Source organism: Terrapene carolina, unplaced genomic scaffold (genome assembly GCF_002925995.2).
Source record: "Terrapene carolina triunguis isolate 2854851 unplaced genomic scaffold, T_m_triunguis-2.0 Scaffold629, whole genome shotgun sequence".
Lineage (NCBI taxonomy): Eukaryota > Metazoa > Chordata > Testudines > Emydidae > Terrapene > Terrapene triunguis.
The window spans coordinates 13647667-13665355 of record NW_020664980.1 but is presented as its reverse complement, the minus strand read 5'-3'; the positions used below and the strand labels follow the sequence as shown (position 1 = coordinate 13665355).

The 17689-nt window shown below is 50.9% G+C and overlaps 1 protein-coding gene across 4 annotated transcripts in view; it reads left to right on the top strand.

Moving 5' to 3' along the window:
* Window positions 1–2111: 2111 nt before the first annotated feature.
* Window positions 2112–17689, top strand: part of CAMK2A (calcium/calmodulin dependent protein kinase II alpha) — a 32494-nt gene continuing 16916 nt past the window's right edge. For 2 of the 4 annotated variants that reach the window (XM_024217045.1, XM_024217044.1), the window contains exons 1-9: window positions 2112–2358; window positions 3976–4041; window positions 5717–5789; window positions 7661–7763; window positions 9322–9405; window positions 10436–10530; window positions 11346–11468; window positions 13482–13565; window positions 15551–15593. In XM_024217045.1, coding sequence (XP_024072813.1) covers window positions 5763–5789; window positions 7661–7763; window positions 9322–9405; window positions 10436–10530; window positions 11346–11468; window positions 13482–13565; window positions 15551–15593 — 559 coding nt within the window. In that variant the 5' untranslated portion in view covers window positions 2112–2358; window positions 3976–4041; window positions 5717–5762. Of the gene's footprint in view, window positions 2359–2725; window positions 2785–3975; window positions 4042–5716; window positions 5790–7660; window positions 7764–9321; window positions 9406–10435; window positions 10531–11345; window positions 11469–13481; window positions 13566–15550; window positions 15594–17689 lie in introns of those variants that run through there. The other 2 variants (XM_024217043.1, XM_024217042.1) reach the window with 1 other exon arrangement.

The following is a 17689-nucleotide window of genomic DNA, read 5'->3' as shown; positions in this document are numbered from 1 at the left end:
GTCGTGCCTTTGAGAGGAGACTGAAGGCGAAAGGATGTCAAAGCAGGCGACAGCCTTCTTCCGGAGAGAGCACAGTCAAAAAACTACAAAGAGAACAAGTTGCTTCTGAATTGCACCTCTGTGCAATGAGTATCTGATGAGCTGGACTAATAGATACATGACTGCAGCCAAAGTGAACCCAATCGCTGTTCCAAGAACCCCCTGATTGTTCTCCATTGGAGGTCTTGGAAGTGGCTCTCCACATGCCCTGGGGCACAGGATGGTGTGAGTACTAGTGAAAATAGTGTACGTGATGTGACTGTTCATTGGTGATGTCACCTGACTGCCCAAATGGGAGGGTGTCCATTGGGGAGCACGATCTTGGTGGGTTTGATGACTGTGTACATCTGCACTTGGGCACAAGGTCATTGGGGGAGCAGAGTTGGCTGAGCACTGGTCATGGGAGCATGTGCTTTCTTAACTCTAGCAATTCCTTCCTAGCCTTTCTTTAGATTGTTTCCATTACAAAATGGTGTTTAAATCCCCCTTTCGCTCCAAATTTGACACCCTCCAATGCACGCTCCCCATTCCCAGCGGGGACCTGGTTCACAAGCTGCAATCACCATCAGCTGTTGGATCTGCCTGCTGCGCTCTTCTTAACGCTGGTGTGTTGGGGTGATATTAACGACTGAGCCTTTGACTGAATCTGGAAAATAACACGAGGAATGCAAAGAATCTGCATTCAAAATCAGAGCTGGATATAGCCTTAGGGCATATTATCTCCCACTATCCCATTAGCCCGAGGACAGTAAATATAAAGTATGAAGAAAATTTCCATATGGGCCGAGGCCAAATTAGCTGTGATCCAAGTGTGAGTAGCTAAAACTCTACTCAATTTTAACAAGAAATGGGATTTAAAAGACCCCACATTTTTGTATAAAATTTTTCCTTTTACCCCTAGTTTCTAAAGATCGTTTTCAAAAGTATTGAGACTTACTTGATCATACTGAGACCAGGCGACAGACACACAGGCAGAAAGGGTTAAATGTATTGTATGTACAATCTAAATGTCACTAGAAGAAGATGTGGGGTCCTGGGACATAGGGGACCATGAATTAAAACAACGAGGGCCAAATTCTGCTCATATTTTCACTGGTGCAACTATATTGAGGTTGCTTCTAATTCTATCTATCTATCTAATCGCCTTATTTCTGTGCCATCTCCATCACTGTAGTATTGGAATGCCAAACTTTGTAACTGAGAGCAGAATTTAGCCTCAAGACTCTGAATTAAGGGAAGAGGTGAGACGTTTCTTGACTTCATTCAGTCTGACTAGAGTTCTGCTCAGAACAATAATACAAAACAGAGCTTAATTTGTAATGCAAGGGCTGCCGGGGCTCAAGCAATTTTTTTTACATTCATAACTGATACAGCAAGCCCAGAGGTGCCAGGGCTCAGCCCTGACAAGCCCTGGCACAAATTAAGCACTGCTACAAAAGCATTGTGTCCCGACACACCCTGAGTCGTGTGTAGCACTTGGAATGGATTCCTCGGGAACTGCCATTAGCCCAGAGCCCAAGCTCCTGGAAGCAGACGGGAGAGGCTGTTCTTTGGACATTACAACAAGATGCTGCTCTTTCCATTCTAGGTCTTTGGTCAAACAACAGTACTGGTGAAGAGAGGGGGGATGTTTAATAAGAAAGGGTTCCCATGGCTGCTCTCAGACAACCCCACCATGTGATCCACCTGGATCCCCCAGGAGAAAGGGAAATCACAGAGGAAAAACATTGTATTTCCAGCAGCAGAGAAATTCTGCCTGCAAGAATGCTGCCGTGGCAGGGCTTCCTTTGCAGCCCAGCATCCCTCTTGATTAAACCACCCTAATCCTGGGGATTAGAGAAGCGTGTGAGTGCGTGTGCGGCTGAAATACTGCTCGATGCCCAAGATAACCAAGCAGCTGCCCAGGGCCTTAGCCAAGCATGAGCGCTATGTGCAAACCACAGACAGCTCCTCGTTTTGGAAATGACCTTGAACCTTGCACCTCCCAGGGCTGGGAGAATCACTGTTGTGGGAGGGACACTGGTAAGGCCGTGAGAGCACCGCTTAGCTGTTGCAATAGTGAGCAACACGAGGCACTGGGAAGGCTGTCGGAGGAAAACTCTCTGGGTTACGGGGCTCCCCTGCTGTTCCTCTGCCATCCCCTGGGGAACTCTTGCTGCTAAAGGGAAACAGGCGGGCACACGAACGAGAGAGGCCGCGGATTGGGTCTGTGAGTACGAAGGACGTTGTGGTTGGTAACTGTCGCCCTTTTGTCTCCATTGCAGTGAGGCTGCATGACAGCATCTCCGAGGAGGGCCACCACTACCTGATATTTGACCTGTAAGTAATGGTGATCATTGTGTTTCATCCTTTGCCACAAGGGCCATGTTCTTCCGCCACCATGCAAAGCCATCGTACCCCTGACTCCTGCCCGGGAGGGACCTCTCTGTGGGGCCTGAAGCCGCTGCCATGGAGAGGCAGCGTTCCAGAGGGGAAGGCACAGAGTAACGGGGCAGGCTGGAGAGGCCATTTTGCACCTGCTTCCAGCGTTAGTCGAATTAGCTTTGTGTCCTATGCAGATCAGCCCTTCAGGCTTCTCAGAGCAGCAATTAGCATATTTAATGCAGCCTCCCTAGAGGTCCCGATGCTACCGCTGCTCCCTGCTTGTGTCGGTGATCCCGCCTTGTGCTGCAGCTTCTGTTCCTTCCCCTTGGAGACAGAGGAGCTCTGCATCCAAGTAATCTCTAAGATGCTCTACTTTGCATGGTAGATCCCCCCCACCCCTTGCCCTCCTCTCCCCTGCCTGGTTGCTCTTGGCTGTTCCTCTCCCTTGCTGCCCAGGGAAGGACTGCAACACTGGAACTCTGATGGGTTTGCTGGAAGCAGGGGGTGGGTCATTTCCAGAGCACCCGGAAAGTGAAGAGCGTAATTTAATGAGAGTTGGAAGGGCATAAAGATCCAGGCCTGTCCAGAAGCATGTGTGAGTGTGCAGATTTTAGGGCCAGGTGGGACCATTGTGATCCTCTGATCTGACCTTTTCCCAAAGACCCCCTTCACTCTCTGATCCTTCTGGGGTGGGTGACAGGATGGCTCAGGGGCCAGCCCCGTCCCACTCCAGATCACTTGATCAGATACAGCCCATCTCATGACCGCTCAGTGGCCTCCTCTGAGAAAGGATCTGGTGAGCTCTGTTCAGCACTGCCAGACTGCTGGACTCTCACTGACCCTGACCGTTCCAGGTGCCTGGCTGAGAACTGCGTTGAAATGGGAAATGAACCACCCTCCCACCCCTGCAGATGGTTTGAAAGGAAGTAACATCAGGCAAAGAGACCCCTGGTCTTTGGGAACCCGGCTTTAGCCCATCACGGATGGAATGTGCTGCCAGGTTAAAGTGGGGTTATGCTGAAATCGCTGGAACTTCCTGCTATGTACAGCCGCACAGCAGATGCACATGGGTTAGATGAGTCTAGTACTTTTGGTGGCATGTAACTCATTAAATTTCCCAGCATGCTCTCCTCCAGCCACAGGATCCATTTCTTGGAAGCTGCTCCCCCAGTAGGTGGGAAAGAAGCACCGATCAGCTGGGAGAAATGAATTAGCAGCAGCCATTCCTCCATCTTTCTCTCCCCAGACCCTCCAAGCTCAAACATATCAGCACACCGGTTCCTGAACCTAGGAGCCACACTTGGGGAGTGGGTTAAAATGGGAATTCAGTTCTCTTGTTGCCTGGGAAAAAAATTACCAGGTGCCCAAGCCCTGTCACCTACCAGTTCCACACACCCCTTCACCCCCAAACATACTCGCCCCTGTTGTACCTGCTCAATCTCTGCTGAGCTGCTTGTCCAGTTGTGTTTTGATTCGTTCCGTGGGTCAGATTGCCAGCTGGTATAAATCCGCGCAGCTCTTGCATGTAGAGCTTCCCGAGCTGACATTATGCTTTGTCTGTTTCATTCACAGTGTCACGGGTGGGGAGCTGTTCGAGGACATTGTGGCCAGAGAATACTACAGTGAAGCAGATGCCAGGTGAGGACGGAAACATACCAGATATGATCCTGCAAGGCTTGGCAGCTGGACCCAGCCAGGCAAGGGAAGGGACGAGATGCCCAGCCTTCACCAATAGCTTGAAGTCTGTCCTCAGCCAAGGACTCATGTATTTATTTTATTTACAGTATCAGCGCATCAGTTTCCTCCACATTGTATATTGATTTTATAGCGGCGCTCCAAGATCTGCTGCTCTTGCTTCTCCACGCGATGTCACACTGCAAGTGGCTTATTCTAGCCAGCACATTTTCCATGCCAAGGATTCTGTGCGTAACCACACTGCCGATTCTCCAAAGTCAAAGCCAGCTGCTTTAAGTGAATACAGACAGGCACCCCCCTTGCCCCAGATTGATAATGCAGTTAGTGTCCGACCTGCCTGCCTGGCTGGTAGCAGCTGGTCTCCCCCGCTCCTCAGTCACCAATGTGTGGGATAGGCGAGGCCAGGAGCATCCTGGCATCCCAGCCAGGAGATATGGGGGCCAGTACCTTGTGGAGTCCTAGGAAGATATGGTGGAGATGATCACATTCTTGACATTTACCAGTTGCAATAGTTATTTTTATGTATTTAAAGGCGTATCTATGGCATTCATCACTGGCGTATCGGAGCACCTTGCAAATATTAATGAATTAAGCCTCAGCACAGCCCTGGGGGGAAGGGAAGCATTAGCTTCATTTTACTCAGGCGTGGAAAGATGAGGTGACTTGCTCAAGGCCCCGCAAGAAGTCTGTGGTAGAGCTTTGAATAGAACCCATGTCTCCAGTGCCCTCAACCACCAAACAATCCTTCCTCCCTTCACCAGTGTCTTTATGGACTAAGCCATCCCAAACACTGGGAATAATACTGAGCTTCGGGTAAACATAGCCACGCAGTAAACTTCCGATTCAAGGCTTCCTTGTTTGGAATGAGGTTTTTACTGAGTGTTCTGCGTGCACTGAATACGTTTAGAACCAATCCACCTATTAGAACCCTGCAAAAATGTAAATCAAGACCTTTTGTTTTGCAGACAAATGCTTTGTGATCAAAGTTATCATCCCCTCTTGGCACCTGGAACTTCTTTTTCTTTCTTTCTCATGCATACAACAGAGTGTGCGTGATTTAATGAGCTATAAATAACAAACAGATCCGATGAGACCTACAAGCATACGTCAGGACTAGGGAAATGGGGCTGGAGTTACCATAAGCTTTACGTCTTACGAGCTTTTCCGCTCTGCTTGATGTTATCGCACAAACTCAGGCGGGCATCCTGATTTCACCAACTCCTGTTATCAAGTTCTCCATGCAGCCGCTCACATTGTTTCTATGGGAATTGTTTGGATTGTTTTAGCTCATTACTTCTGACAACCAGGAGAGTTCCTACGGTAACCTGTGCGCTCCTTTTCTATTGTTCACTAAGTCTGGCTGAATGATTCAGTGACCCCCAACTGGGGATTTCATTGGCACTCAGGTTTTGATAGTTCTACCTTCCTCCATGCAGCACCTACATGGGACTCTGTAGAGCGAGATTCTGAGCCATGCTGTATGGTTGCTAGTGGGAAAAGGAATGGGGGGTGTGGGAAGTGAGGAAAAGAGATAAAAATGAAGGGACACGCCTAAGGAAGCCCTATCTCTGCTGCTCTCCCAGAGCACAGATGTGACTTGTATGATTTCTCTCTGCAGTCACTGCATTCAGCAGATCCTGGAAGCTGTTCTGCATTGCCACCAGATGGGCGTGGTGCACCGGGACCTAAAGGTAAGAGCTGTGGCGAAGGTCCCTACATGTATACATGGAACGGCCAGTGCTTCCAGGATATAACAACATCAGAAAGAGAGAGAAGGCCCTAGAAGCCTTGTCCTGTAACTTTCTCTGGGGAGGTCTGGCGCACCTGTAACACTGCGAGAAGAATTCCTTTTGGGAGCTACCGAAAGCCAAGGGTGAAGGGAACAATGAGGCGATCCTAGCTCAAGGTCCCTTGTCAGGCCAACTTTTCCTTCCAGAAGGATGCAGCTGGTCTGCTTAAAAATGCCTTTCTCCTGCTCTGGAGGGAGCGAAGTTAGCCCCAGAGGAAGACATGGGTAGGTTTGGAGGGAGTGCTTCATGGTGGCCATTGGTGGGGGCTCAGTGGAGACCTATTCAGTCCCCTGTGGCTGGAAAATTGGTAAGTGACTGTGAGGCTTCAGGTCCCCACCTGGGCCTCCTCAAATCCGTCCTCCAGTGGCGGGGAGAAAAATGACCCATGCTCTCATATCATCTGGAACAGGAAGTTCTCTAGGGCTTGATTATCCCGGTATAGTCTTGGAGCCTGAAAACCTCAGCTGTCCCACAGAGGGAATTCAATTCAGTAACACTGAGCTCCTGCAGCAGAGACACTCCCTTCCTGCAGGCCAGGGGTTTTAAGGCTCTGGCTTAATACAAGCTAGTCTATAATGTTCTCTTACTGGAGAGAGCGCTTCTCAGATCAGCCCAGCAGCCTCTCCTGTAAAGGGAAGCTCATCCCACCTCTTCCTCTCAAAACGCTTCCCTAATTCAGGCCCAAATGCAGGACGAGCGCGACTTCCAAGTCTGAGCTAGTGTCGTCTCGCCCTACAAAGAGGCCAATAACTCTGGTAATACCTGGGAACCAATTGGTGCTGTCATCAGTTTGTTCGCCCACCGTTTGTCTGGGGATTATTGAGCCAGCTGCCCTGATTCCAGGCCGGCTAATGCAGTTGAAAGAGCAGAACTAGACTATCACTCTCTCTAATAGCTGTAATAACATTGCCACTGAATGGGAGCCCGGAGTCGGGCGCCTCCGCGGAGGTGGAAACCGGATTCATGTGTCTTCATCAGCCCTAACGTAGGGAGTGATGGAGCCTGAACAGCTGCCTATTAATAAGGGCATAAGCACTGAGGGCTTTCCTGGCCATGACACCTCTTGTTTCTACGTGAGAAAAAGAGATCAGGGCGAGCTGTCGTGAGGGAACCTCTGATCTGTAACACATATGATTGTTTTCCCTTCCCTGAAGAAGCGAGGGGCCAAATTCAGCAAGGAGTCCGAGGGAGCCTAAGCTGGTCTACGTCACTCCTCCTTTCAGCCACGCAGACTTGAATGTTCCACGACCTCAGACTCCCTTAGACTCACATCCACTTACCACTGGGTAACGTAACCTCCCCATGCACACATGACCCCTGAATTTGGCCCTCTGAGTCTGTGTAAGGCAATGCAAGCTAGTGTACCCGTAACTCACAGGCCCAGGGGCTGGAAGAGAGGAATGTAGCAGGAAAAGCAACGAACAGGAGGTTGTCAGAAAGTAATTGTGGCAGGCCACCCACTTATTCTATCTTACACCTTCTTCCAGGTCCTCCAGTTCTGCTCCCTTCTATGTCACAGAGTAGGGCGGAATAGTGTGTCTAGGGCAGTCGAAGTATAACAGAGCAACCCCCTGGGCTTCTCAATTAAATGTCTCCCAGCCAGCGTCTGATGGGGGACAGTCCCCTACCCAGAATCCGGACTGGGAGTTCTGCTGGCTAGAGCCGGTCAGAGAGCCCTAGGAAAGGGGTCCGGCTTGTGCCCACGTTGTTTGAATCCAGTATCGGGAGGGTGTTTTTTTCTTTTGCTCTCTATCCCTCGCTTCCTCCTGTAGCCGGAGAACCTGCTGCTGGCATCCAAACTGAAGGGAGCTGCGGTCAAGCTGGCAGACTTCGGCCTAGCCATTGAGGTGGAAGCGGATCAGCAGGCTTGGTTTGGTGAGTGGAAATGGTCGGGCGGGGGATTGAGGAGGGATTGTTTTGCATTTCCCGTTTCTATATGTGTGGCGAAACAGCTCCCCTCTCCCGCACTGTCCGGGAATGTTTTATTAATGGCACAAGCAGCGCGGGTACCTTGAATATTTATCCCTGAATCTAACCAAAGGGTTAAAAAATTTCCACTGAGCTCCTAAGGGCCAGCAGGGATGGGGAAGGGTGTGGAATCTTGACGAGTCGCTTGCAAAGCAGCAGTTTTGGCAGCCTTCAAGGCTGAAACCACCCTATGGTGCATTTGGGATAACCCATTTGTTTCCATTGGGAAAATACACTCTTGCGTCCCAGAGGCGCCCAGGCAAGATATAAGCCAAGTAACTGAATGGGGATTCAATGAATGGATGCGCAAAGCTAGAACGTGAGTCATGGAGATACTATAAGGGTTGGATGACTGCATGATGGATACACAGCCAGTGTCCCCTCCGCTGTGCTCCCAGTCCACCATTGGCTTATACCATGTTGCAGTCCCTGTGTACTGCCATCTCCCAGGACAATTGGGGAAAAGATGTGTAAAACTGGTCTTCTGGACAATGCTTGAAACCCAATGAGGCCTCAGTAATAGGGGTGGGCTCCACGTTCACCAGGAGAGGGTGTCATATACATCTTGATAAGCCAACCTGCCAATGTAGAGATGAATACAAAGGCAGAAGGCAGGTGTAGGATGCAAACCCAAGACTTCTTTCCTAATGCTGTGCCAGCACCCGGTTCAGTAGGCTGGCTCTGTGCCTCGCATGACTCATTTTCCTATCCTTCCTTAACCCATCTGATTAGCTGCTAATAGGCCAGGACTTCCTAACCACAGGACAGATTGTTTCTCAGTTACACCAGTGTCAATCTGGAGTAACTGCGCCCACGTCAATGCAGCTGAATCATTGGATTGACACCCAGAGCAGAATCTGACCCAGTGCACTCACAACCCCGAATGAACAGGCACTGAACTCTGAGGACTTGTAATCAGATCATGCGAGCGTGGGCCCTCTGGATGGCCAATTATCTTTGTTACGGCCGTTCTCAATGGACTAATTGCGGCAGAAGACACGAGTCACACGTTTGTCTCGCAGTCGGCTCTTGGGAGCTCAGTACTTCTGGCGAGTGCTGACGTGACTGGGTGTTGTCTGGGTTTGGTTCCATAGGTGCCGACTCCATGGGTGCTCCGGGGCTGGAGCACCCCTGGGGGAAAAAATAGTGTGTGCTCAGCAGCCCCGCAGATCTGCGCCTGCCCCTCCCCCCCAGCGCCGCCTGCCCGCTGCAGATCAGCTGTTCAGCGACGTGAAGGAAGCGCTGGGGGTAAAGGGGAGGAGTGGGGGCAGGAATTGGTGGAAGTGGTGGGGCAGGGTGGGGGCGGAAAGAGGCAAGGTGGGAGTTTGGAGGAAGGGATGGAGTCGGGGTGGGGCTGGGACGAAGTGAGGGTGGGGCGGGGGTGGGGGTTTGGGGGAAGGGATGGAGTGGGTGTCGAGCACGCCCTGGGGACTGAGGAAGTCGGCGCCTATGTTTGGTTCGTTAGGTTTCGCAGGCACACCAGGGTACCTTTCTCCAGAAGTGCTCCGGAAGGATCCCTATGGCAAAGCTGTGGACCTCTGGGCGTGTGGTAAGTCAGACTGAGGTTAGCAACCAGGAAAGCAGGACAGATACATTTGGGAGAAGGAAGAAGCAGCCAAGCTTCTCATTTCCTGCATTCTGTGCCACACCCACCAGCATATCAGAGATGTGTATATTTCAGCATGCTCATTCTGAAGCCGCGGGCGCGAGGGCAGCCTATATCTGAAGGGCTGTACCCCTGCCATTCTGTGAGCCACATCTTCTCTGCCCAGGCGCCATCGCTCCTAGCACCTGACGGCATCACTGTATGTTTAATTTAAGTCTTGAACAGCTACGTTCTTCTGAATGTTAAACCACCAGTGATGCTAGAGAGGCCCTGTGTTAACAACATGTGACATTGGCTTTCCACTCCACCCATGTCACGAGAGAGACCACTGCTCAGGAATAGGGTGCTCTCCAGCAGTCACTTTCCTTGCAGACCAACTCTGAAAATGCCGCTGGGGTGGCAGTTTTCTCCAAAATGCCAGCACGTTGTGAAATGCCAGCGCTCTCCCTGCGACGTGCCAGTTGCATGTGAGGCCAAACCCAGTGCCTCACGTATCTGGAACACAATGCACCAGTGACCCAGTTAATTAAAAGCTTCACCTTCAAATTGATTTCACAGCTCAGGCACGTGGAGAGGCTCTGCTCTCCGTATGGGTTTCCCGAATGTCGCATGGCGCAGCCTGAAACAGATTTCTCTTAAGGCCAAACTGTTTTCAAGGAGACCCGTGCGCAATGTGTGCCTACGTTTGTGTGCACAGTTGCTGTGACTGCGTGCACAGATCAGAGAGCTGCACGCATGCATGGCATCTAACCTGTGATTTGCATGCACGGGCATCATGGCTGTGTGTACGTGAATGTCAGCCTGAAATTGGGTAGGCAAGAGAGCCCTACTTAATAAAATCGACCCTCATCTCTAACTTCTTTTCCCTGATTTAGACCAACACAGAACTTGGGCCCACACACTCTCCTAACTCTCTCCCACCTCCACTTGATAGAGGTTGATAATAATATGCTCCTATCCCTCTCTTGTACAGGAGTCATTCTCTATATTCTGTTGGTTGGGTATCCTCCCTTTTGGGATGAGGATCAACACCGACTCTACCAGCAGATCAAAGCCGGAGCCTATGATGTAAGTAGCTTCGTTTTTCTCCCCTCCCCACTCGTCTCTCACACACTCTTCTTCTCCTCCCTCCGGCCCCCATCTTGCCTCCAAGTCATCGCTTTTGACTCTTTATAGAAATAGGACCAGTAGCTGAGACCAGTTGCTGGCTTGAAGGAAACCAACTGCGCCATTCCGTCTGTGCTTGTGAGTGGCAATGGGGAAGACCACATCCACCCATCACAAACACAGCCATTTCAAGGCCTTGTGGAGGAAGGTGTGCGGTTTGGTTTTCTCTGGGGAAACAGCACAACACCGAAAGACTACGGTTGCTGTAGGGCAGCTGGGACAGATCTTCCTCTGGAGTCCCTCTCGGAGCTGTTGCTGCTCCTGAAATGTCTGTTGGGGACAGAACGAACACTAGCTGCCTGCTGTTGCTGGGCTCATCAGCTTAAAGCTCAGATCCCACCTGAGCCAAAGGAGAATTCCCATGCAAGAGAGCAGCGTTAGGGTTGATATTTTCTTGGTAAGCTGCTACTCCAGGCTACAGGGGGGACAAGACAGTGGGGAAAACAACAGTGGGTCTGATTCTCTCCAGTAGAGGATAGACTTTCTCCTACTGTCCCCTACTTCAGGCATCTCACTCCCTGAGCGGGCAGAATTAACCATTCACTCTCCCTTTGGCCAAAACCCACCACATCCTCCCAGCATGAGAGGCTCATCCTCTCGGAAGAGGACTGTGCGGGAATGAGCCAAACTTTATCTGGATGGGCTGGGCAGCAGCAGAAATGCCCCTGACGTCACTGCTGTTGGCACTCTCACGTCCGGCCCCTTTGCCTTTGCAGTTCCCTTCACCCGAGTGGGATACCGTCACTCCTGAAGCAAAAGACCTCATCAACAAGATGTTAACGATCAACCCATCCAAGCGTATCACGGCAGCAGAGGCTCTGAAGCATCCATGGATATCGGTAAGCATGGCGTACAGGGTGGGCTACTCAGGACGCTAGCCAGACACTGGAAGGACGAGCAGCTTAGCACGCAGCTGGGAGATGTGGTCTATTCTGTGATGCAGGAACATCTCTGTTAAGGATGAAGGTCCAGAAATCGGGAGGTTTTATGCAAATGATGGGACACCTCACTTTGCATATTGATGAATAGGCATCGCCTTGTGTGTGGCCTGTCTATCTGCTGTGTAATGAAATCCTCCTCCCAGGTGTCGCTCCTGTGATACAGCGACAGGCATTTCTCTAAGTCAGCACGAGACATTTAGGTGTCGTTAAGCCTTAGTGCAAGTGAAGCATTAATATGAACTCACATTAAATGCTTGAGCCCAGACAGCCTGGTGATGGGAGGAAATGTGCCATCTTAGCCAAACCAAGAAAAACGCTGTTAATTCATTAATGTATCACCCCCCCCCACCCCCCCTGCAGGAGCCTCAGGCAGCCGGAGCCCTGCTGCTCTTTGCAGGAGGATGCTGGGAATCCCTTCTCTCTTTGAGGGGGGCTGTGTCAGACTTAGCTGCCCAGCTCCCTGAGCGCTTGGATCATAGAGGTCATCTCTAAGCTGTGCTCTGCCATTGCTGCTGGCTGTGCCGTGCCTTCCTCCTCCTGCTGCTGCTGCTCCTCTTCCTCCCCGCCGCTGCAGCTTAGGTGTAAATGCGAAGCCCAGCATGCCCTGCGCTCTCTTCTGCTGTCTTCTGTTTACAGCTAGGTTTCTGACCGTCATAATATTGTCTTCACGTGGCAAAAATGCTCTTTCTCTAGTGCCTTCTGGATCTTTAATGCTTCACCTCAGATCTGCGACGTGCTCCCTTACTTCCCGGCTACAGGGCCCTATTGTGTGGGCTGTAACAGTTAGGGCATGTCTACACACAGATGTAAGTTGACCTATGTTAGATCAACTTACAGCCACTGGTGGCTGATGTCCACACTACCCTCCTTCTGTCAGTGGTGCGCGTCCTCACCAGGAGTGCTTCCACCAACTGAAGAGGGGTAGTGTGGGGGGCTGAGAGCCAGGGTGCTCAGCTCTGTGCAACTCCTCGCTGGGAGCCCAGCTGTCCCCCGGTCTCCCGGCTTCTCACCTCCCAGCCGGGAGCCGGGGACAGCTGCCTGGGCTTCTCACCTCCCCTGTCCCCGCCAGGAGTGGGGGCAGACAGGCTGTAGCGGCTTTCTTGTCAATCTCACAGCTCCAGCATGGAACCCTGAAACTGACAAGGCAGCCAGCAGCCGATGTAAGTAACGCAGTGTCTACCCAGACACTGCCTCACCCTGACTACACTGACACACGCCCTACGCCTCTCGTGGAGGTGGGGTTATTATGTCGGTGTAGCAGGGCACTTACATCAGCCAGACAAGGCTGCAGTGCATACGCTGACCTAATTATGTCAGCGTAAGCTGCCTTACGTCGACCTAACTGTGTAGCGTAGACCAGGCCTTAGAAACAGGAAAGTCCCCCAGGTAGGGGCCATAACAGAGCTCCTTTCCATGGCAGAGATTGTACCAAAGCCTGAGACTCCCCGACACACCTTTCATCCCATAAAAGTCTAATCAACGACCAAAGTGAAAAATCGTCCCTGAACTTAGCCTCACTGCCATGTATAATCCATGCGTGAAACCCCTCATCACATCCCTCCACAGCAAGGAACTGCAGTGTTAATCATCCAGACAAATCAGTCAGCCCAGGGCATAGCTAAGCTCTCTGCAAGATAATTTACAGCCCACTGCACAGCAGAACGAGGAACAAATGAACGAAGAGGGTGGATAACTCACGCTACCCATTAAAGTTTTATCTGCTGCTCCCAGAGAGGCCCACGCAGCTGCATACAGCAATGGCCGTATGCCTCAGCCAGGAGAGCCAGAGTGCATGTGTGTGAGCATGGGAGAGCAACAGTGTGTGTGTGTACATGTGTGCACTTCCCCAGGTCCTCGGGTCTCCAGGTTTCTCCCCTCCACTACTGAGCGGGCTCTCCTTCTCTCTTCTAGCACCGCTCCACCGTGGCGTCATGCATGCACAGACAAGAGACAGTGGACTGCCTGAAGAAGTTCAACGCCAGAAGAAAGCTAAAGGTAATTCGCAGGGCCCATCCCCGCCGCCCAGGTACCTTTGGGAACCAGTTGGGAAATGCCCGATGAGTTTGTTTTCCTGAACAGAAGATGTGTCACAGGGTGGGAGTCCGGGTTATCCTGTGAGTTTGCATTTCAGGGGAGCCAGACTGGCCAGGGAAAGGAGAGGCTGAGCTGAGGGGCGGGACGTTAGAAACCAGGCACAAAACGATGTAAAAGAGGAGGTGGTTCGCCTGCCCCACCTGCTGCGTCTGACCAGGGTTGCTAGTTATTTTGAGGAAGTCATCTGTTGGGAAATCCGTATTACCCCCGGGACAGGAACGATGATAGACATTTATAAAGCACCTTTCAGCCGCAGGGATACCAAAGCTAAATAGTGCTCCAGGGTGTCTGCATCTGCCACTAGGGGGCAGCACTTTTAATGGTGCACGGCAGTGCTACCACCACAGCGGGTTAGAGCCGGAGGGGAAGAAGGACTGTTGTATCCAATTAACAATGTAGGGGGAATTATAGGTAGGCAAAATGCTGGAGTAGAGACATCACCCGGCAGTTGGGGCTAACGCCTCGATACACTGACAAAAAGTGCTATTGGATCTTGAGGGATCAGAAGGAGTCAGAACTTGGATTTTTCCATCTCATCCAAAAAGGCCACACCTCTAGTAACACAGTGCCCCCAGCACCATGCTGTGTATTCATTCCATACTGGCTTGTGAAGAAGAGTGCCGAACACGGAGTCATTAACACCAACTACTTCCAGCAGCGTATTACTGTTCATAGAATATCAGGGTTGGAAGAGACCTCAGGAGGTCATCTAGTCCAACCCCCTGCTCAAAGCAGGACCAACCCCAACTAAATCATCCCAGCCAGGGATTTGTCAAGCCGGGCATCTGTTTCATGGAGGTCTCCAATCTAAGCAGTGATCTAGCCCTGCCCTTCATTAGCCTGGGAGGGCTGATGGGTTTGCAGCACAAAGCAGGTGGCTCCAGACTAGTAACAAGATTGGCAAGAAAAGAAACTGGCAATAATCTATGTTTACTATTCATCTCAGCAAGTAATCAGATTAGTTCAGGTCTACACTTCTAAGTAGTAATCCGTTACTGTAACCAATTACTCAAATCTCATTATATGCGACCTGACTAGTTAGTAGAGTTGACTGGAAAACGGAAAACATTTCTGCAGTACCTTTTTTTCTGTTTTTGGTCAAATTTAGCTTTGATTGAAATTTCTCCCCCAGCTGTAATTAGTATAAGAAGTTACTTTAATAGCATTGGACCTGATTCTGACCTCCATTACACCCATTTAAATCTGGAGTAATTCCACTTGTTACAATTTACACAGACTAAACTGAAATCCGAGTACGGCCCTGCATGTCTGATGCTTCTTTTAATCTCACAGGTATAGGCAGTTTAGTAGCCAGCCCCGGGACTGTGGTTAGGGAGGCAAGTACAGGAGAATAAACTGTTATTGAGAAGTAAAAGTGTGTGTGACTGGAGTGAGCAGAGTCCTGGCGTTTTGGCCATTTTCACTCTGCCAGAATCTCAGAAGGGCAGGTGATGTGGGGCGGATTTCTCAGAGGAATCTCAAGATAAGGAAACGTCCCAGAAACTCCCAATGGAAATCTCTCTGCTGGTCTGGTCCCGGTGCCTTTGGAACACAGGGCCAGAGAAATGATGCCACTGCATGGCCCATAAAAAGCCCCAGGGGAGAGCTCTAGGTTGCCTTCACAAGAAGGTTGCAAATCATCCCGTCCCTCCCATTACCACCCAAAGACTCGGATTGCAGGGCTCCTACCCAGGACCTGTTTCTACAGACTGTTTTCTGTGTCTGTTAATATCCTCTCTGGATTACGTTCATGCCCCTGTGCAACCTCCCACTAGCTCCAGCTGGTTCTGTTTTCCACCGGATACCTTTGAATAGAAGGACAAACAGATGGGCCTGACCCTGAGCACAGCGGTCTCTCTTTCCTTTCTGCCTTTTGTGTATTTCAGGGAGCGATTCTCACTACGATGCTGGCAACCCGGAATTTCTCCGGTAGGTGTTGTCTTGGCACCTCACGCTCTTTACTCGGTTGCTTTGCATTTATTGTATACACTGGGTTTCGGGTGCTAGGTGGGAGCTGATTTGTACCCACAAACGCCAGCCAAACCCAGAAGCCTTACTGGTAAAGACTGGCATAGACCGTCCCCTCTGCATTTACACCATGCACATCCACGTGGGAGCTGACCACGCGTGCTGCGAGTTCCTAATGGATGTCATTCTGGGATGCACCACCAGGCTGGCAGCGGGGAAGGTGACCTGGAGAAGGGAAGGGGGAGAGATGTATGGCCCAAGAGGGGGTGGAATCGAGGGCTTGGGAAATCACAGTTCCTGGAGATTTGGTCCTGAAGGGCTTTATATGCATTTGCCTACTAGCAGTTAACGTGCAGCCGTGTTCACATCCTGGGGAGGTGCTGGGGCGGAGAAGGTGCAGCCTCTCTTTTTCAGCTCTGTGGCGAGTGGCTGGCGCTCAGATCCAGCCCAGAGGGGAAAGCTCCTGTCGCTGTAATAACCCCTCCCTCAGCCAAGCCAGGAATGGGCCCCAAGGAGAGCTCTCTCAGCATCTCTGGGCAGAAGGGAAGAGAAAAAGCCTTTCGGGCTCAGCCTCTATCTAGGTTGTGACTAATGAGAGGCAGATTTGGCCCAAGTCATGTGGGCCTCTCTGCAAACATCAGTACAAAGATGTGGTAAAGGGCCCCCAGTACGTTCCCCTTCCATCGAGGGTCCTCTGGGACAGGAACTGCAAACCCAAGGGCCTCGGGTGCCAATGGCTGGCCCTGCTGTGAGGGGGAGAACACCACTATACCCATCATGGCATGCGAGTTATCAGGTTGTTTTCCCTGCAAGGCTGGTCTTGGAGTGCAGCCCTAAGTGAAAAGATCTCTCTCTGTGTGGGGGAGGGTGTTAGAGAGTCATGGAAAAATTGCCTTGCAGTCAGGCCCTTTGGAAGCCGTCCAGGTACGGTCAGAACTAGACCGCAGCAGCCCCCGGAGGCTGGAGTCTCTGTCTGTTTCCCTCCTTTCTTTTTCTGCATTTCCTTCTCTCCCTCTCTAGGGGAGAGTCCTGTGGTCAGATTTCAAGAAGGGTTAAAGCTACTGGGAAGTCTGGTCTGTGCCCAAAGGCTCCACCTCCTTCCCTTACTCCCAGGGGTTCTCCTACAGCTAGCACACGCCGGGGAGGGGGTTTTGTAGCCCATTGTCTACTCTTATGGGATGCGCAGACATAACTAGCTAGCATCTTCTCTCAAAGCGCCTGTCCCGTGGGGTGTTCAGCAGACTTAAAGCAAACCCTACAGGTGGGAACTCACATAAAGGAATCATGAATTCCTAGATGATTCTTAAGTGTGGTACCAAACGAGATGTCTCACAACGAGTCTGAACCTCGACCCTCAAACTGGCATTGAAAGCATCCCCTCTCCAACACAGGCCCCTGCAACTCCCTGTTGCAACCTGCCCATAGCCCTAGCGGAAAAGGCAGAGGAGGGCACTGGTACTTAATGTGCAGGGCTGCAGACCTGACCTGGCTGTGTCCTCCAGAGAGGGGTGAATCTCTGACCTCAGGGGCCCACCCAACCTAGAAAAGGGGTCGGTGAGATTTGTTGTGGCCACAGGTGTGTTTTGACCTGGACCAGTCTCAGGTTTGTTCCACACTCATTCAATATGAAGCAAAAAAAGATCTCTGTTAGAAAAACAACATATCGGTGACGGTAAAGCAGGTGACCACTTCTCGGTGCTAGACTGGAAGCCCTTCCAGGCAAGGGACTTCTTCATTTTGCATCTCAGACAGGGCGGAGGACATTGCAGCTGATTATTAGCAGTATTGTCGGTTGAAAAGACACGTAACTTTGGAAAATTGCTAACGGGTGGGTAGGCATCACAAAGAGTTTTCTGACCTATTATTGTTCTTGTTTGATCATTTTTTAGCTACCTAGCACCCAAAGCATGCTTGGAGCTTTACAGGCAATTCGAAAAGGCACAGTTCCTACCCAAAAGTCTTGACAATCTAAATAGCATTGCAGATTAGCTCTCACCAATCACCTGTATTCTAGGAAGACCCTGAAAACATACCTGGAGCTAATCTGTTTTTTTTTT